The 20907-nt window shown below is 37.7% G+C and overlaps 3 protein-coding genes across 20 annotated transcripts in view; all 3 read left to right on the top strand.

The window, feature by feature from the left end:
* Positions 1–17240, top strand: part of Liprin-alpha (PTPRF interacting protein alpha) — an 80717-nt gene extending 63477 nt beyond the window's left edge. For 3 of the 17 annotated variants that reach the window (XM_069054766.1, XM_069054780.1, XM_069054779.1), the window contains 16 exons: positions 5647–5811; positions 5875–5949; positions 6015–6128; positions 7266–7361; positions 7465–7752; positions 7921–8058; positions 8881–9825; positions 11806–11895; positions 12100–12254; positions 12338–12379; positions 12965–13163; positions 13217–13368; positions 15402–15875; positions 15932–16088; positions 16146–16262; positions 16354–17240. In XM_069054766.1, the coding sequence (XP_068910867.1) occupies positions 5647–5811; positions 5875–5949; positions 6015–6128; positions 7266–7361; positions 7465–7752; positions 7921–8058; positions 8881–9825; positions 11806–11895; positions 12100–12254; positions 12338–12379; positions 12965–13163; positions 13217–13368; positions 15402–15875; positions 15932–16088; positions 16146–16262; positions 16354–16437 (3291 nt within the window). In that variant the 3' untranslated portion in view covers positions 16438–17240. The remainder of the gene's footprint in view (positions 1–5646; positions 5812–5874; positions 5950–6014; positions 6129–7265; positions 7362–7464; positions 7753–7920; positions 8059–8880; positions 9826–11805; positions 11896–12099; positions 12255–12337; positions 12380–12964; positions 13164–13216; positions 13369–15401; positions 15876–15931; positions 16089–16145; positions 16263–16353) is intronic. The other 14 variants (XM_069054769.1, XM_069054776.1, XM_069054775.1 and 11 more) reach the window with 14 other exon arrangements.
* A 59-nt stretch (positions 17241–17299) lies between these two features.
* LOC138135851 (acireductone dioxygenase-like) lies at positions 17300–18170 on the top strand. Its single transcript, XM_069054790.1, has 3 exons — positions 17300–17573; positions 17628–17909; positions 17957–18170. Exons 1-3 carry the CDS (start codon positions 17448–17450, stop codon positions 18089–18091), a joined length of 543 nt encoding a protein of 180 aa, XP_068910891.1. The 5' UTR covers positions 17300–17447; the 3' UTR covers positions 18092–18170.
* A 1436-nt stretch (positions 18171–19606) lies between these two features.
* On the top strand, positions 19607–20907 carry LOC138135850 (acireductone dioxygenase-like). Of its 2 annotated transcripts, XM_069054789.1 has the most exons (4): positions 19607–19716; positions 19780–19915; positions 19969–20268; positions 20677–20907. In XM_069054789.1, exons 2-4 carry the CDS (start codon positions 19793–19795, stop codon positions 20803–20805), a joined length of 552 nt encoding a protein of 183 aa, XP_068910890.1. In that variant the 5' UTR covers positions 19607–19716; positions 19780–19792; the 3' UTR covers positions 20806–20907. The 2 variants fall into 2 exon arrangements, with proteins under 2 accessions (XP_068910890.1, XP_068910889.1); XM_069054788.1 differs by having other exon boundaries at positions 19697–19915.

The raw sequence follows: 20907 nt of genomic DNA, 5'->3' as shown, positions 1-20907 counted from the left end.
TTGTTAACACAATTTTTTAATAACGCTTTCTTCATTTGTTTGTCACAAAACAATACAGTGAAAATTTCAATGAAAACTGGTCAACAGCTTCTCGGTGTTTCGTTTTTTATGGAAACGGGTATAGTTACATGTGATTATGAATAAAACATTAGAAATTTATTTTAGCATGAGAATTCATTTAGTAAAATAATGATTGTGGTCCTGGAAAGACCGGTAGAAATCCCTCAGCACTGAGGGGTGGACCATAAACCTTAGCAAATTCTATTGTCGCCTGGATTTACGACCATCGAGATTACCTACCGCATCATAAGTGACTAATTAATAATGCTAAATTAGGGTTTATTTGAAATTTCATTCATGTTTAAAATTCGTCGTTCGTATTTAAAAACAATACTGTCACCTGGTGTGTGACAGACGCATTTCGTTATTATGTATAACGAATTGATTTTATTTGAACAAGTTGGTCACAATTTGTTGAAAATGTAGTTAAAATTGACAAAATCGTGTTTCACTAATTGAATCGGTGCGCCCCGATTGCAAAAACGTTCAGATTCCTGGCAGGACAAATACGTATATTTGCATAAAAAGGCCACGTGCAGCTTGTTCCACCTATTTAAATGTATTTTATAGCTTTGTTTTTTCGTCCGAGTGGAGACCTCGTTTTTCATATTTTCCGTTGCCGAATTACCCCTGATGGGATTCCTGATTGGGTAATTTATCTTTATTAGGATAAAATAGCATATCCTGATGACCCCGCGTGCTCCATTTGAATCCCACTCGTGAAGTTTAAATCTTGCAGAAAAAAGAATCAATCTGGACACCAGTGATGGATCTTCGCGATTCGTGTAATCTTCAGTTTCCGTCGGGGTACATCCATTCCTGTTTGTCAGCTCGGATCACAACGGCGCTTTTACAAGTTTAATCCGTTTTATTTCGCAGCAAGGGTAAAAACGGGCGAACGTGTGTACCGTTTTTGTCCCGTCCCTCCGTAAACTTTTTTAATTTGATTGCATCGGTATTTTTGTCCCGTGCACCACGAGATTATTTAGGCCGATCTCGTTTGTGTGCCCCGGTTATTAATTTGTCGCCCGACGTGGCTTGTCGTTAATCGTGCACCCTCTCGCGCACCATTTCGCTAACCCGACTTGGTGCACATCGATTTTACCTGTTAATATGTTCACCTACTTGACGTCTGCTTCATGCATCCGTGATTACGCTCTGAGGGAGGCGACTTTCATTTAATTAGGGCGGATGATGTGTGCATGCGGTCCGGGTTGATGAACCCTCGTGGAACTTGCACGATTTGCCTAAAAAGTTTTATCCCGGATCAAAGTGAAGACGGTTCGAAGTCGACGGCGGCCGTTCACTTTTATCTAGGGTCCATTTGACACGTTGCGGTTGTAAATCAATAAGATAAGAGGGTTGCTGCAATGCTGCTGTTTTGTAATGGAGATGAGTTACTTGTAAGATGTTAGCGGGGTCGAAGGAAAATTTGTTTTCCAGGTGCGGTTGCCACGTCAAAATCGAGACATGAAATTAAATGAAATGAACGTCTGCCGTACTTAATATCTTAATCGCGGGTTTCGAGTTTGGAAATGCAAGACTGGCTTTTCAAATACTCTCCAACTCGTAATAAATTGCACCGCTCAGATGGAATAATGGCATGTTCTTGAAATTCTGGTGAAATATTATTGCAAGGCAGAAGTGACTAAGAAACAAGTGGAGACTAAAGTTTTGTTCTTTTATCTTCGTTAACAACGGATGTATACATTTCATGATTTTTATAAATTGCAGATATTAAAAATGTGGTATAGTAATTTTTACTTTTTCTTAAATTTTTGAATTTGGATAGTTCCAGTAACACCACGTGTGATATAAACTAGGCCAAAATGAATAGGGAATTCCACAATTTTTCTTGGAAAGCAAAATAATTGCCCTAATCCTCCTACGTAATCTTAAACACTGGGTAAATTTAAAATGTTACAGGTACTTGAAACATTACATTTAATGTGTATATATTTATATTTCTAACACATTTCATTACAAATTTAAAACTGCATTTATAAAAAATTCAAAAATGCAAAAATTCCCTATTCATTTTTGCCTAGTTTATTTTATCTTTCCAATGAAAACATGATTTTATTTGTAATATTTTCAGGCATACATTAGTACTTTTTCTTTCACGTACGGTTTTTTAAGAAACGAATTGTCTATTTTGTTAAATTTTCGAATCAGTGTCCATTAAATTTATTAAAAATTAGAAAGCTGTAGAGAAGTTGAAGGTTAATTATTGTTGTTTTGTTAAGAACGGAGAACAAAAAGTGTCATTAAAATATCTCAACACAGATCTTCACGCTGTGAAATATTCTCTTTTAATGTTGTTTCTTACAACTATCAATATTGCCCCGATTTAGAATAAGATGACCACATCTGCAATATATGTTGCAATGTTGTATTACTGGAATTAGAAGTGCGGTTTTGACACGCTGGATTTACTTATAATTGAATAGTTGTGAAATGCAGTGAGTTAATCATGGGAATTCTAGACATTCAAACAGTTTGGAGGAGTTTAAAGTAAAAGCAAATCCACTGTTTCTTTTTTAGCATCTTGAAATATTTTATTTCAGGATATGGTAATCTACGGATTTTGCCGTAATTAACTTATTTGTTGCTTTTGCGGGAGGGTTATTCTTAAAATAATAATGAGATACGCCATTAAAATAAATAACAATAAAATTGACCAACTTGTGTGTGCCTATCAGGGGGATAAAATTCAGTAAGGATTATTATTTGTCTGGACTGTTCGTGGAGCTAATTATACTTTTAGATTTATATTTAATTAATGAATATTTCTCAAAATGGGGTTTCCGTTTATTATTTAGCATATTAAGGGTTTACTTAGACAATATTTTTATATGCCGTCTGTTCAAATTTAAATTTGATTTTTTTTATATAAAAAAAATAATCCCATTTGTTCCTACCAAGTTTTTTTTTCATTTTTGCTGCTAATGATAAGTTTAAGAATGTGGCATTATTTCATGTGAATGTGAAACGCGTTGGAATAAGATTTACCCTATTCGTGTTGGTTGAAATTGGTTTCGGTTTAGACTTAAAATGTTCTGGGAAGGAGAGTTGCAAAGGTGCTTTTCTTCAGTTTGAAGAAACACTCGGTATTTGTTAAAACTGACCCGAGACGTTCGTGTTGGAAAAATGCCGCACACGAAGAGTTAATGGAGGGTAAAGCTGCGAGCGCATCACCTTTCCGTAATCCCGGCTACATTGAAGGGTTTAAAGAGGCTTTTACTTGCTAACCCCTACTTGAACTCGCCTCCTCCACATTATGCCCTCAAGAAATCTCGACTGGAGGAATTTTTTCGATACGCATGCACATCGACGGTTTACGACATTTGGTAGTCAGGCCGCGTAACATCCCCCATTAATAATTAACGCGGCTGTCGCCAATTTTCTCCGCAGACAGAGAGCTTCCCTTTCGGCTGAGCCTTTTGAATACTTTATAGCCCAGCTAAGTAGAAATGTGGTACCGGAGCGATATTTCTTTCGCAATCCGGTCGTGACGAGCGATTATTTAATATTCCCGGTGAGCCTCCAGGTGGTGTCTTTCTTTATTCACGTTCTTATAATGCCGTCCGAGATCCGAGTCCTCGAGTCCGTAATTTAATTTAATTGTCGATGGAAATCAGCGGTATTTCCGGAGGCGCGACGTAGACGACGATCCACCTAAAACCGGGGCTTCGCGCATTACATCTGCGAAAATGTGTTTAAGATGTGACGAGGACACGGTGGCTGAATGCAGATTCGCACGGCAAGAGGACATTGTTTGCGGCCGAGGGGATGACACCCTCGTTCGAATTAATTTATCGTCGGACGCTTTGTCCGCACACTTTCGGCCAAAACAAGTAATCATCACAGGGCGGAGTTCTCTCGAATTCGGTTCGGCCAGCTCGCGGTGATAACGCCGATTTTGTTTAAACAAACATGGGGGCTCTAATTTAGCGGACTTTTGCCTATCGCGAAATGTAATCTGCCGGTGTGTTTAACGAACGCATTGATAACAGTGTAATTTTCCGCATGTGAAAATGCAGAGTCCGACCAAAATTCGTTCGCCGAAGAGTGCAGAAATGTTTTCCTCGAAATGCGATTTTATCCGAGAGCCTCCCGGACATTGTGGAATATTGTGTCATCATTTTAATAATAGGACGGCTGAAACTCGACAGAAGGAATATACGGCGCATCTCTTTTATCTCAAAGGACATACGTATATCGCATAATCTTTCCATAAGTATAACACTTCCAGGTCTTTTCGAGTACTCTTTATTGTTTATTATAAACGATCACTTAAGATCTCATCTCGATTCTGAAAAAATTACCAACATTATCCACCTAATACGGACGGATTATTCTATTGGGCCTTCAAATAAATATATATTTCGAGTAGGCGTAGGCGACATTCTAATTCTGTTAACAGTGTAAAGTAATTTTTGTAGGTAACCAATTATTCTCCGGAGTTACACAGATTACATAGTAAGCTTTTTCCCAATTTCATATTGTCATATTCCGTGGAGGGGAATAGGGAGAATGCACTACAAAAATAAAAAATATTTTCTAACCTGATTTTATTTCGTTAAAATGTCAGACGTTTCTTGTGTCATTTTCTACGCTGGAAAAATGTTGCAAACAATTGAATTTCCATAGGTTGCTCTAAATATAAATTTATTTGAAGGTCCGTTACTTGTTTGTGGTGATCGAGAACGCTAAAAAACTTAAAGGCAGTTTTTGCGTTACACAAATTAAAATAATTATTCACTCGGATTTATTCATATGTTGGCATTTTAATTTCCGGGAACAAATAGGTAAACAGTTCATGAATTTTAACTTTAATCCTGATTTTGTGTTTACAGCGTTATTATTACATAAATATGGAAAGTTTAGCTCATCGCTATGAAAGAAGAAATTAATTATCTAAAAGAAACTGCAGCTTTGCGACTGAGGAAAATTTTTCATTAAAATTTAAATTATAAATAAATTAAAAAGGAGTAATATGAGAACAAAGATGCAGTTTCTGTTGAAACTCAAAAGAATTTTTATTTATGATTTTACCTTTACCTGTAACAAATTTAATTTTTCGTAAGAAGCTGTATCAAGTCTTTGGTAGATGAATTAATAAATTATAATAAAAAATGGTATATTACTTCAAAAACTGACAGCAAAAAGTTTAAGAAGAATCCTCACAAGGGATTAAATATCCTAACCTAGACTAAAATACCCTTCAAATAAAATTTTCTCCAAATTTTTTAACTTTGTAAATCAGTTTTATTCACTCTGGTTACTAAGTTGCACTAACAACAAGATTAATGTCTCTCGATTTGTTGGTATATTGAGTTTTTTTTTGATTTTTCAAAGACCCTATTTGACAATAAATATGTGTAAAACAGGTTATTTACCGGCGTCGTGCGTCCGAAGTTTGAATGAGGATTGATGAACTCATCCGGAGTTTATTGGGCGCGATTTACGTGTCGCATTCTCTCCCGGTTCGCCCGCCCATTTCTATCAAACGCCGAAGCAATTTAATAACTAAACGAACAACCACCATTCGACTTTCTAATGAAACGTTATCGCAACTTGCAGCTACTGTTGGAACATCTAGAATGTCTTGTGTCAAGACACGAAAGGTCGTTGAGGATGACGGTGGTGAAGAGACAGGCGGCCGCCCAGTCCGGAGTGTCGAGCGAGGTAGAAGTTCTGAAGGCACTTAAAAGTTTATTCGAGCATCACAAAGCTTTAGATGAAAAGGTGGCAAACACTTGCAACAGGAAAAAAACAATACATCATAAATTACATGTTTATGGTTTTTAGGTACGTGAGAGACTGAGAGTAGCGTTAGAGAGAAATTCGAGTCTAGAAGAGGAATTAGCTTCAACCAAAGAAGAGGTGAGTGTTGTTCGTTGCCGTGATTTATGGTGAATTTATTTCTTTTCTTTTCCTTTTTGTCTTAGTTACAACAATATAAACAAGGAGTGATACCCTCTAATGTACCTGCCGTAGAAGATAAACCCAAAGAGAATGGACAAGTTGAACTAGGGGACCAAGTATTAAATGTTAACAATAAGGTGAATATATTTTTCTCGTTACGCGCTTTTGCGAAATATAATAGGCATGTCACGACTGCTTCAACATCGTTTATTTGAGGCATTTTTTTCTTTATTTCTTCTGCTTAATTAAAATTCTATTCAGAACTGAAACTTTGTCCGTGCTATCTTTTTATTCTGGAGCGACTTCATAAACTTGACAGTTTTCAGCGAGTTCACCTCTTTTGTAGTTGTATAAATGTAGCTTATCACATTTTTTAATGTACCTACTCGTTGTTTAAAATTTTACCGGAATTCAGAGCACTTCACTTAATCGAGGACAACCAAGATGAGGGGTAATCCGCTTCGTAAATTTGCCACATTTGTAGCACGAATGCGCCCATTAGCATCAATTACTTCCACGTCACTAATGAAAATTTATCTTTGAAGAACATTACCGAAATGCTGATATTTTGTCTGCGCGAATAAATATACATACATATAATCATTTACCGAGAGGGACAAATAAAGCTGACCGAAAGGTTTGGCCAACAGGTCTTTCGCCATCAATCGGTCGATCACAGAAGCTTTCCCGGTCGGAAAATTTGACGTAAATTGCATGAACTGATAGCTCTGCACTTGTGGAGGGCGCAAAGTGATTACTTCTTATCGTGGTTTCCCTCGACTGCTAACTCACCTAAGGGAAAACGCTTGGAAAAAAGCCGGATTGAATTTGTTTGCTACTCATTAGTACTGTAGGTGTATATCTGGTGAACCTTTTTTAAGATATTGAAAATGCTGTGGGTACAAATAGAGTGTCTAGGTTGGTAATTTGAAATGTTATGCTGCTCATTAACGATAACGATCGATTTGGTTTTGGTTTTTCTCGATTATTCAGTCAGCGGAAGTTTGGAGTTACGGACTCTAATATCTCAACATTTGAGGAGTCGAATGTGTTTTTATGTGTGGTTACTTCTCGAATTGTTTGCTGTAGGTGGAACATTTGGTTAGAAAAATGTTGAATACTTCGAAGCTTGTCGGCAGCTTTTTTAAGCTTTTAAAAGCCGCAGCGACTTAACAAGAGGGGACATTCTCATGTATAAACTGTTATAATTAATATATTTCGTTGCATGTTTAATAATAGATGTTGTGATGTGGCATGTTGTTGTGGGACTTTAGGCAGCGTCGAAGCCGCGGCTCACAAACGGAGGGGTGGATCCGGAGACTGACACCGCGGCCAGGATAGCCGATCTTCAGGCAGCACTGGAACAGCAAGTGAGTCAAATCTGTCATAACTAAAAACGAGCATTCACGTCACACAATAATTTATCGTCACGACCAAAAATCCAAACAATAAATGGCGTCTCGTCTCGAACAGACTGGAGAGATCAGCAACTGGCAAAGGCGAGTGGCGGAGATGCAGAACCGCCTGGGCGAGCTCGAAGACAACCTGGCCAAGTCCCAGAAAGACCTCCTCAAAGCGCAAGACGCCAATTCGAAGCTGCAGCGGGACTTGAGGGAGAACGTCGCCCAGAAGGAAGACCAGGAGGAGAGGATCGCCACGTTGGAGAAACGCTACCTGAACGCCCAGAGGGAGTCGACGTCGCTGCACGACTTGAACGAGAAACTGGAGCAAGAGTTGCAGCACAAAGAAGCGCAACTGAAGGTATTTTATAGATGCTAAAGTGCACAAGTAAATTTTCCAGTTCGATAAATAAGAGTTATTATCTGTTCGGCATGGAGAATTTATAAACTCGCTTAAGTAAACAGTTATTATAATTAGATGTCGACCTTGCAAAACAGATACGTTTTCTAATAATAATCTCGCGTGCAGTTGCAAGAGGAGAAGATCGCTGCAATACAAGAGAAATTGGAATTGGCCGAACAGAAACTCGCCCAGTACTCGAAGTTACCTGAGATGGAGGAGCAGCTGAAGCAGCGCATGGAGGCGCTGACTCAGGTGAGACCTCAGGTACGAAGCTCTCAGCTCACTTCTCTTTTTCTCCTTGTAATGTGTCTTAAATATATTAGCACCGTTTATCGATTGGTACCGAACACGTTGATAGTTGTTTTCTTTTGTGTAAATGTGCACTCGTCGAAGCGGGTCTTTCAGAACTACTCTCAGTTTCGTCGGACCTTCCAGGATGGCAACGTAGAATGGTGCTAATGCTGGAAGGTCGGGATGAGCAGCGCCGACACGTTTTCTATGTCCGATAATACGTCAGTGTTGCCAAAATAGTGCTTTCGATGTACTAGATGAAATTTTGTTTTAGAACAGTTGTAGCAAGTGAGCCTTGAGCATTATCGATGATTTTTCTTGTCGCTGATTTTTTGTCATCACCAAGTGACTTTAGGAAACTTAAATTTTAACATCTAAAAGTTGAATGCCGATGTTGCATGTTTTTAATCAGGATAACAGCGAGGAAATAGTTGCCTGGATTTAACAGCAGGATTGGAGTTCGGTAAATGTTTCTGTAGAGCATGAACGATGAACACCAATTGTGACTGTTTAAAATCATGCGAAAGCGATGGCATGTTCGACGAACTTTTCTTGATCTTCAAATTTGACGTGTCAGTGTGATTTTAGATGTTTCGGTTTTGTTTGCTTTAATTGTTCTTTTGGAACTCACTTGTTTAGTGAATTTTAGATGATTATATTGGTTTTAAATATCTGGCACCTATTAGAGGACACTGTATAGAGACTCACGTCGAACATGAACTTTAACAGACAGCACGAGGATGACTAAACGTTTCCTGTGCAAACAGGATCGTGCTATTTGTATTTTAATTGTAGGCTCAAGAAAGACACGGCTCCGCCGAGGACCGAATCCAGAGGCTGGAAGCGAACCTGGACGAGAAGAACGCTGAACTGATGCGCCTTAACCAAAGACTAAAAATGAACGAAGACCACAACTCCCGCCTTTCAGCGACCGTGGACAAACTTCTGTCTGAATCGAACGACCGTCTTCAGGACCACCTGAAGGAACGAATGCACGCCCTCCAAGAGAAGAACAACCTGACCCAAGAGCTCGAAAAAACCCGCAAAATGATGGAAGACCTCGAAACGCAAAAGTCGGAAATCATGAAAGAACTGTCTAAGTCGCGTCTCGAAATCGACAACGTCAAAAGACAAATGTTACAGCAGGAGATCGCGTACAACATCCAACAGACGGACGCGCTGACGCGGTCGCTGTCGCCTAACGCCGTCGATCCGAACAGTTTTTCGCGTAGCGCTAGTCATTCCAGCTTCGACACGCATTCCTTGCCCCGAAGGCCGAACAAAAGCAGAACGCCCATCGAAGAGGACCCCAATAAAATGCCGTTCGGTTCGCGCTCGATGGCTGAACACGAATGGGAGAAATTGCAGCAAGCGCACGTCCTAGCCAACGTCCAGCAGGCCTTCGACGTGTCGAGCGACGCCGAGGGTGACGACAACGACAGCATCTTCAGCACGGCCGACATGCTCTCGCCGTCGGGACACACCGACGCGCAGACCCTCGCAATGATGCTGCAGGAACAACTGGACGCCATCAACAACGAAATCCGGCTCATACAGGAGGAGAAGCAGAACACCGAAGCGAGAGCGGAGGAATTGGAGTCGAGAGTGGGGAGCATGGAGCACATGAACCTCCTGGCGAGAGGGAGGAGTTTGGAACGTCAGAGTCCACCTGTAAGCGGTAGATCTACTCCCAAATCGCATCACTCTCCTCAGAGGGATTATATGCATAAGTATCACACGGTGAGTTGGGGTTTTTCACTTTTACGGCTTTCTGGAAGGACTCACCGCGCAACGCATAACATTTATCAGCACGCGTAAGACACCTCCCTCACGACCAGTGTGAGAACTCTTGCACTTTTTTTACTAGAACGGCAAATCTTACTGTTTCATGGGCTCGTGCACTAAATTGTTTGACGGGAAATTGTTGGAAAAGCTTCACTTCAAACGCACTCTGCACATTGCTACTAAAAACAAACCGCGGCTATTTATGAATCTCCAGAGATTAACAAGGCATTCAACCGTTAATTTTACGCGAACAAACGCATTTAAACTGTAATCAGAACAAGCTACTAAAAGGCTTTCTTTGTCAGTTTCAAGACGAAAACGAAAAAAGTGGTTTTCAACTCCAGACTGCTTCTTGTTTATTGACGCGAAACCGAAATACACTTTGTGTAAATCGGAGACAAAAATAAATAACAAAAATGTCTGTTGGGTTGAGGTGTTGCCTTCTTCCAACTTTTTTTACTCGCTGTGGGCTGCGGTGGTGGTTCCTTCTCTTCTGGTGCATGCCTTACATACTCATCGCAGTAGATGTGTTTATACCAGTTTTGGCTCGAGTATAAATCCTGCAGGATTTTTTTAAAATCTCAAAATGTAGCCATATTTTAACACATTTTAAAATCAAATTTGATTATTGATTTTATACGAAACTAAGATTAAAAAAGGCGTGATTTTAATACTACATATTTTGTAATTACCTGAATTTTAATTGATTTTACGTGAAAGTCATAACAAATCTTCATAATTCATCAAGGTTTATTACAACTATTCAAATTTGGTACAAAAAAAAAATGTGCAAAACATTTGCCTGTTTTGTTCAAATTTTCCGACTCTTTCGCTTTAAAAGGTTCAGTTAAATAAATTTGGGTCAGATGGTAATGAAATTAAAATTATATTTGATTACCTCATAAAAGACGGGATTAAATTTAACCATAATGAAGGTTTCCGGTACCCTAAGAAATATACACATTTAAGTTAAGCGTTATGGAAGTCCACGTAATAAATTTAATCACCAATAGAACTCTTTAAAATAAACATATTGATTTTTTTTTATCGATAATCTTTTATACATTTTCCTAATCGCTAATTTGACACTCCTCTCATGAGATAATCATCAATTGAAACGAAAGAGTGAGTGAAAATGTTTTTGTGGGATAACACGGTTTATAGTGTTTTTTTTTTTTTGAAAAAAGAACGACCGCCATTCTAATAAATACTAACAGTTTCTACTGTTTTTCATTAAAATTATAACTGTGTTTTGAAGAATTTGCGGAAAAAATGATTTAAAAAAATGTTTATTTTAACGAGTCCTGTTACTGGTTGAATTCATTACGTGGATTTCCATAACACCCGGTATAATGATTTTATGATAAAACTCGGGGACATGATATTGGTAGTCTGTCTATTGAAAGAATTTATAAAGATGGAAATGTATTTACCCTTTTTATGGGAAGCTAAAATGAATGAGGATTTTTTAAAATTTTGTGGAACTTCATCTACAGAGTGTATTTTGGAAAAGAATTATTCGATGGAGACTCATTAGAATGTACGCTTAAAGGGCCCGCAAAATGCATATTTTATCACGAATTGGATTATTACTTAGCCCAGAGACACCAGAATCAGAAAAAGATTTGTTCGTAACAGCTAATCGGTCTTGTACATTTATATCAAAAAGGTTTTCAAACTCTAAAGTGGATAATTCCGAAAAAAGAGGTCGAAAACAAGCAATATTTGTTAAAATATGGCTAAAATGTAATATTTTTTGAAATGGGTCGAAAATATAGTAGTTAAATTTTGTAAAATTGTGGCCAAAAATTGAGATTTTTTTGAGCCAGAACTGGCATCAACCCATCCACTCATCGCACTTTCACGTCGCCATAAAGCCAACTCTCGAACGGATAACAGGATAGAATTTAGGTGTGTGAACATGTGATGTTGTAGGCACCTGCATCTATGTCACCGGCGCATTTGCAACAATATCATTCGACCTTGAGCCCTGGCGCCCTCTCTGAATCGTTGCCTTCCAGTCAGGTTTGTTATTTAACATGTCCGTCGGTACTCTATAATGGTAAACGTTCATCAGATTTATCGATTTACCATTGTACGGAACTTATTTTGTTGGCTTTAACAGACATCACACGCACATTAATCTCTACTCACTAGCAGCATGTGTATTGTATTAATTGACCTGGATCGGTCGTGATCACCTCCGTGACGATGATGTTTTTCGTACAGCTTCAATTGGCACCGTTGTCGTCGGAAATGTCGAGGGAGGAGATGCACATGGGCGACAGCAGCAGCGGGGGTGGAGCGTCGCCGTTGACTGCCAGGTCTCTGAGGCTCGAAAGGGTGGCACAGGCTCTCGCACACAGCCAAGAAGAACTTAGAAGGTTTGTTTTTCTTCGAATACGCTACGAACTCGGTGCGATTTTCTTTAATTCCACACTAAACACGTTTTGAATTTTGCGCGCAGACGAACCGGCGGAAGCAGTTTACCACCAGGAGTTACATACAGGTTATTAATGTTGGCTAGTCACCGAATTTCGCTTTTTTTGTTTTGCACTGGTTTTATTTTAATTTTTTTCAAAAGGAAACGAATTAGTCGCTTATGGTTGGATCAAAGTGCTCGTGATCAAGCAGAACGATTTAGTGTACAATTAGGAATAAAAAAGTTAAAGAGGAAATCCAAAGAAGTTGACATTTCAGTCATTAGTTATTTTAATGCCGTGTTAAAGGTCACCATTGTTTCACCGCGAGAAAAAGTTATTGTCGTAATTTATTTCGTCTGTTTAACATGTCAAAACGATATAAATTTTTTTTTCTCGCTAAAATGACGGACAATTTTTTTCTGCAACGAATAACTAGCTGCACCGTAGCCACCATAAATGTATTCAAAATATTAAAGAGTTAAGTAATGTAGATTCTGTCCTTGGAACCGTTCGCGTCAGTAAAATGCATGTCCACTTTCAACGTTGGGTCATTTTTAAACGATCGCGAATCTATTTTCTCCGACACATTAGCTCAAAAATTGCCTACACATACGGCATGTCTGCTTGGAGATGCATGCTCTATTAGTCATAGTTTAGACAGTAGAATGCAGTGTGTTTAGGCAAGGCCAGACGCACACACCTCCATCACCTCTCTCCTCTCGTCACAGCAGTCAGGAGAGCCTGCACAAGAACACGATCTCCGGCGTGCCCAGAGATGTATCGGCAGCAGCAGTGGCAGCGGCGGCGGCAGCCCAGAAGAAGAAAGGCATCAAATCGTCGTTGGGTCGCTTCTTCAGCAAGAAAGAGAAGGTGAGGAAGTGGTGACGGAGGTTTAGGGTTGCTTACACTCTTTTGTGTGATAGGTGAAAGGTAAAGAAGTCGGCAGCGAGAGCACGTTGAATCTGAGCCAGACCAGCATCGGGATGCCTGACGGGGACCTCAGCGATTCGATGAGCGTGTCAGGCAAGCTGGGGCAGAAGGGAGACTTCGACCGCAGACAGAAGAAGAAGTGGGTGTATGATCATTTTAACATGGGCTCTCATTTCATAACGCTAACGTTTTTCACGTTTCACACTCGCCACCACTTTAACGACAGAATTTGCGAAATTTTAACCTATTCAAAAGAAATATTTTCGATCCAGAAGGATGTAACTGAAACACGACTTTCCTCGATGAGAGGATGCAAGTTTTCGCGACAGCTATCCATGAAGTTTCTGGGTTTGCCGTTGTCGTCGATGCTAGCCGTGGAGAAGTTGGCAGCATAACTAACGAAACGTCAGAACTTACTCGTACACATCGACGACTGCGGCGTCACCCGGAAACCATTAACTAGAACAACTTTCCGCATTTTGTTTAAAGTGCTTTGTGTTTTTTTTAAGTGATGAATCTTACTTTTTCAGCACCAATAAATTTGTGCTACATATTTCAGTTACACCCGAGATGTACAGAATATAGTGTTAAAATCTTTAAAGGGGTTAACTATTAATTGTACCTTAAAGTTTTAACTTAAATACGGCCTATTCACATATCGAAGATCCATTACCTGTTGATTTATGTTGATTAAACAATAAAATATCCCTGAAATCGTACATGATAACTGAAGACGATATAAGTTGGCACAACTGAAATGACAGTTTAATTTTGACAAATTCACTCATATCCGTTGGAAAAAATTTAAATTTAATGCGCTGTGAAAAAGAAATTGTGTTAATACGATATTTAGATGAATAAAATAATTTAACCTAATTTTTAATTTTCCCCGAGATCACAATTCAACAACGTAAAGGTGCTGGTGGATCTTTGATAATTATGTGAACAGCATATTCGTAGTTTTGACAATTTTGTTAAGAACACTATTTTCAAGTGCCATTTTCAAAAATCACAGTCAAATGAAAAAGTTAAATAAAAACAGGTACTTACTCTTTTTATACACATCGATTCAAAAACTAGAAAATAGCTCGTGTCTCTGGGCATTAAGTACGAGAAACTTGTGATGGATTAAAATTGCAAACGCAATTGATGTTGAAAAAATCTTAAAGTTTGAAAAAGTTTGGATAGTTTCGGACATTTTTCATAAGAAAAGTTGTTGCCACGATTTCTTTTTTCTTCTTCCCTTTACGCAAGAAAAAAAAAGATAGTACATCGAGCAATTTCCGCCACTTTAAAAAATCATCTCAAAACAAACTATGTACAGTTGCGCAATTAAAATTTTGGGCACTATTTTTCTGTCACTTCAACAAAATCTCTGTAAAGCACCTTCTACTGTCATCATGACTGACATTCAAAAATTAAACTTTTCTGTGTCAATCACCCAATCAATATTGAATTTTGAGATTTCAGTTAGTTGCACTGAGTGTAATTAAATCATCGCTTTGATATGTTACCTACCCGTTATTAAGCCACAAATGAAAATTTTTGATAACCAAAAAGACAAAAACATGACAAGAGTAAAAAATAAGTTTATTAACGTAAAGGTTGTTTTAGAGTTTATATCATGACATTGACAATATTGCCCGAAATTTTAATTCCACAACTGTATATACTTTTTAGAAATGCTTTCCAAAAACATGTAAAGTTGATTACGAAACGTATAATATCTTATGTTTCTTTTACGTTTACAAAGAAATATGTATTGATCATTTACATTAGCTACTTGGGGTGGGATTCTTCACGCACTGTACATATGTCCAGTCACCCTCAACACATACGCCATTGTCTCTGTTTCACAGTAGTATCACATTGCCTAATATGCTATATTGCAGTATCAACTAGCACTTTGCAAAGCTGGGAGGTTTCATTACGGTCATTTTACGAGCTTTTCGCTTTGTTAATTGTCAATCAGTCTGTCACTGCTTAACTAAAATTCATTTAAATCACAAGAGCAACGCCGTCGATTAAAACAATCGAAGTAAACACCACCTCATGAAAAATACCGTAAACGAAAAACTGCAATATAAAATATTCCGTAATTAGAATATGTGCATGTTAGATTTTTTCCAAGAGATTTCTAGAGGTGCGTGTATTAATCTGTGCAATCTTCTCTGTAAGGGAGCGTGATTACAGACACGAACTCCTCGCCGAAGCAATGAAGGCCGGAACGCCATTTGCCTTGTGGAACGGGCCTACGATCGTCGCCTGGTTAGAATTGTGGGTGGGAATGCCGGCCTGGTACGTGGCAGCGTGTCGAGCCAACGTCAAATCGGGGGCGATTATGAGCGCCCTCAGTGATACAGAAATACAAAGAGAAATCGGCATAAGCAATCCACTTCATCGTTTGAAATTAAGACTGGCCATTCAAGAAATGGTATCGCTGACGTCGCCCTCGGCACCGAAAACCTCGAGGACGACGTTGGCTTTCGGCGACATGAATCACGAGTGGATAGGGAATTCGTGGCTGCCTGCTTTAGGGCTTCCCCAATATCGTACTACTTTCATGGAGTGCTTGGTCGACGCGAGGATGCTCGATCATCTCACGAAGAAGGACTTGAGGGGGCAGTTGAAAATGGTGGATAGCTTTCACAGGTACCTATCTAAGATGGCCGAAAACACAAACAGACAATAACAATTTTTTTTTTCAGAACTAGTCTTCAGTTTGGCATATCATGTTTAAAGAGATTAAATTATGACCGTAATTTATTAGAGGAGAGGAGAAAAAATTCCGAAAATACTTTGCAGGACGTTATAGTCTGGAGCAATGAACGCATAATCAGATGGGTTTCTAGTATTGGCTTAAAGGTTATTTAAATCGTTATTTAAAGAAAATTGTTGTTTTGTGACGGTCGATTTTTGCAGGAATATGGGAATAATTTATTAGAATCAGGAGTCCATGGTGCTTTAATTGCATTGGATGAGAGTTTTGACGCGAACAGTATGGCTCTCACGTTGCAAATTCCAACCCAAAATACACAAGTGGGTCTTTTTTTTGTTTTCGTTGCTGTTCTTATATTTTTGTTGTTGCCGTCGAAGTATGATTTTGACACTTGTTTTTGGCGTATTTCAGGCAAGACAAACCTTAGAAGTAGAATTCAGCAGTCTCATCCGCGTGGCGACAGAGCGACGAGCAGACGATCTAGTCCGGTCTTGATATGGCCCCGAACTCCGTTAAACTGACCATGTAGTGTTCCGCTGCTCGCAGTCATACGCAGCCCGTGCTACCTCCCTTCTCGTCGATATTCGCTGCAGAAATCATTTGTACAAAGAGAAAACCTAAGTAAAAATCTGACTTGTGTATGAAATGACATAAGAGCTTTAATGAACTAACCTGTATCGTAAATAACTTATAGTATTATTAATTGTACATTGAAGTTGTTGTTTATCTGTTGGATTACCAGCGAGTATATTGTTGAATGTGGCAGCGACAGTCAGTATTATCCCATGCGTGCCTGCACTCGGTGCTGCCATCTGTTGAGCTTGTAGACACTGTTAATTTGCTGATTAGCTAGTACAAAAACTACCGGTGTCCTCGTAAAGCTTCTGGATGTGGATGGTTTGTATCCGACTTGTACTCAGCTATTTCACATCTTGATTAGCGAATCCGATTCTGAGTGACAGTTATTTCCGTTATTCCAATAGATACTACCCCCATTGAAATCAATGCAGTCATTAGTTTGTACTACTCTGTATATATTATACAGACGATATATATAATATATATATATTTTTAAGTTTTTATTACATTTAGTATCTTTTATACAACATTTGTAATATATTTTTACCTGTTATTTATTTTAAATCTAAATATAACTATTGTGCTTATTATATTGTTATTAACTACACGGAGTTGTGCTTACGCTCCGGGAATGATTGTCATTATTCGTATTTGATCTAATAATAGTGTTAATTTATGTACATTGCATTATACATAAATATAACGAAAATCGAATCATTCATCCAGATTTTATTTCCAACACCATCGTCAAGGTCGTACTGGTTTTGACGATTTTCACTTAATTATGCTTCATTAGATCCATTAAACTAGCGTTAAGTCAAACAAACGATCCGGGTAGATAAACATCCTTGAGTAACAAGATAAATTTATCGCCAATAAAACAAGACTAACATTTTTACACAGTTTTGTGCTGATACATCGTCACGATGGTACGTGCGTGGTATATAGAGGGCGACGGATTGGAAAATCCAAGGGATGAACATCAGAGACTGCCTCCGAAATTCATCACTTTAGAAGATTTGTACAAACTGACCGGAGTTGAGCATTATTCGGTATTGTCGTAAGATATTATGTGAATTTTTTTACAATTGTGAGGCGTTGTGTAGCTGAACGTTGACACCTACCAGACCGACGGATCTTTGGAAAAAATAAAAGAAGAACGAGGTTACCAGTACGAGGATGAAGTTGAAACTCCAGGAGAAGGTGATCTGCAACAAATGTACGCGGAGCACCTGCACGAGAACGAAGAAATTCGCTTCATTCTTGAGGGATGTGGTTATTACGATATAAGGGATAATAACGATGAGTGGATAAGAATTGAAGTTCTTGGTGGAGACCTGATAGTCGTGCCCAGCGGTTGCTACCATCGTTTTATGTTGGATCATACGGTAACAAAAGTTAATTCGATATCAATAAATGACCGATTTTGTTTTAGAATGTTTGCAGAGTGAAGCGCATTTTCCTGAAAGATCCTCAATATACAGCTCACAAGCGTCCCGTAGATAATATGGATTGTCGCAAAGAGTATCTCAAGAAACTTGAAAATGGGGCGTTCGAAAAAGAGCAATAACGATGTTAATGGTTAATTATTTGTTAATTATATAGATGTAAATATGTAATCAAAATAGTGAAGTTGGTACTGATACGAACGGAATGTTTCATTTTTTTAAAATTCATGTGTGACCAACCACTATCGGGGACAAACTGATTAAACTGGAGCCAAAGCTTAAAAGAATTATTTTTTTTAAACGGAAACGTTATATTATATGGTTTGCAAGCAGTGGTGTATAATGATGTAATTGATTACCGTTCGATTTCGATTACTTTTATAATTCAACAAAAAAAAAATTACAAAATTAACTTGTCACTTTATAAATAAAATAAAAGTATTACGTCACCTAATCAGATATGTAAAGTTTCTGTTTTGTATGTAATCATTTAAAATTCAAAAAAGTTAAGTATTTCGGAAGTTTTTCTATTGACACTTGCCGTTTTAAGAATTTCAAGTCCAGAGTACATTACACAGTTTTTATCGAAATAAAAATTCCTTATGTTATTCTTTATGAGCTTGGGCTTAGCCTCAGCACATACTCATAAATCCTCATTTTTGCTCCTAATAACAGTAATAACATAATCTCCTATTATTTATTTTTGTATTTCATGTATTTGTCCAGTGCAAATTAAAATAACAAACATTAAAAAGCTGAAGACTTGTTCTTCTTCATGTTATCCTAATAGAAACCTTCTTTCGATTTCTCGAATGTTTACATTTTCCAAAAACAATTAACAAGAGACCAACCTTCTCATTTTTCTGTGATCCTACGTAAAGATGTGTTTCATTCTTGGAATTATTATTATGTTTTTCGCTAAAAAATAGTGCTCGGCGCTCAGAAACCAAAAAACCTCTTCGTTTTATGTAATCCTAATACATTCTTGAAATAATTAAATTTTCGAAAACAATTTTAAAGTGTCAGGCGACAAGAAACTAAAAACTTATTCGCTCTCATAGAATCCTAATACAAACCCACCAAATTATTCTGAAATCATCAGTACCATTCTTCGTAAGCAATTAAATGTGTCAAACAAAAATGTCAACAGACAAAACACCTCTTCGCTTTTCTGTGATCCTAATGTAAACCGCCTGTACCGTTTTCCCAATTTTAAAATTTACTTCGAAGAGCAAACGAATATGACAAGCAAGCCGAAACAAACGTCAGTCATAAAGTTAAAAAGAACTCCGCTGTCAACGTCAAATTTTTGTAATGCACGGGGCTGTCTATCGAATTTCCTTCCATCCAGGATTAAATTTTTCATGAAAGCTAATCAGACCAGTCACAGGAAACGACTTCCGTAAATTTAACTATTTTTTAAACAGAAATTTGTTTTAAAACAAATTTAATTTACAATCAAAAGTTAAGCCCTTTCGACGGGTTCTCGTTTTTCCAATTTTTTCTTGATAATCTCTCGTAAGATACTTTCCAGTCTTGCAGCTACTTTGAACGTTCAACTTTTAATTCTAAACTGTTGTTTAGAAGAGCAATTTAGTTGGACATTAGTTTCATGATTTATCTATTTTCATTTTGTGTTTTGCGATAGCTATATCGTATACATATCTGCAACCCAAAATACACACACACGTCCTTTTATTTTGAATTGAGGTTATGTTTAAGTTTTTCATTAATTAATTACGTTGTGGTAAATATCTCGTTGACCTTATGATCCTCACTAATCTTTGTTTTATTCCCATCATTTGAACAGTTAGCTTTTTAAAATGGTTCGTGCGTGGTACATGGACGATGACCCCGGCGATCAAAGAACCGAGCACCATAGAAATCCACCGAAATTTCTTTCCCTTGAAGAACTATACAAAATATCCGGAGTGGAATATTTTAAGGTAACTGTAATGTTGACGCTTCGAAATAAAAATATTACACAAAAAAATTGTAGCTAAACGTAAAAACTTACTCAACAGATGGAGTTTTGGATAAAATAAAAAAAGAAAGAGGATATACATATGAAGATGAAACTACCTGCTCTAAAGAATGTTTGCCTAATTACGACGAAATGCTGAAAAAGTTCTTCCAGGAACATTTGCACACTGACGAGGAAATTCGATTTATTCTGGATGGGTCTGGTTATTTTGATGTTAGAGACAAAAATGATGAATGGATTCGAATTGAGGTGGTAACTGGTGATATGATTATAATACCGAGTGGAATTTACCATCGCTTCACGTTAGATGTCAAGGTGAAATAGAAATTCCGTAAAAATATTTCATCTTTAATTTTATACTACAGTACCTACCATCTTTGTTTTGATTCTTTTTATTACTAAAAAAACGGTGCCGTGACTGATATAACAAATTAAATGTTCATGGATCACATTAATTTTGACCTATACTGACCTGCTTGTTTCGTTAAATCAACAAAAATATGTAAAGCGATCATCAAAAATACATTTTCAATTTAATCTCAATTTCTGAATCTCATCAATTCAACTGACAAATTAATCTTGCAAATCAAATTTGATCAAAGAAAAAAGTTACTATTGACTATGTTATTTGTACTGTCCTGTTACTAAAATGGGTTAATTCGTTAATTAAGTATGTTAAAAATTATAAGGCTTAGTTAACAAGCGCAGCAATTTTTTTTACAGAACTACGTAAAGGCCAAAAGATTCTTCATAGGAGAACCAGTTTGGTTACCATACAATCGACCCGCAGATGATATGGAATGCAGAAAACAATACTTAAAAAAGTTGGAAGCCGATTTTAAGTCGATTTAATTGTTCCAAAGTACTCATTGTTACAGTTGTCTTCAAAATTAAAATTTATATGTACGTTGTGCAGATTAAAATAAGTCTTAATAAACTTTATTAATGATGGTA

This window comes from Tenebrio molitor, chromosome 7, assembly GCF_963966145.1.
Source record: "Tenebrio molitor chromosome 7, icTenMoli1.1, whole genome shotgun sequence".
In the NCBI taxonomy this organism is placed as follows: domain Eukaryota; kingdom Metazoa; phylum Arthropoda; class Insecta; order Coleoptera; family Tenebrionidae; genus Tenebrio; species Tenebrio molitor.
Note: the sequence above shows the minus strand (reverse complement) of the source record. Positions and strands in the feature narration are given on the sequence as shown.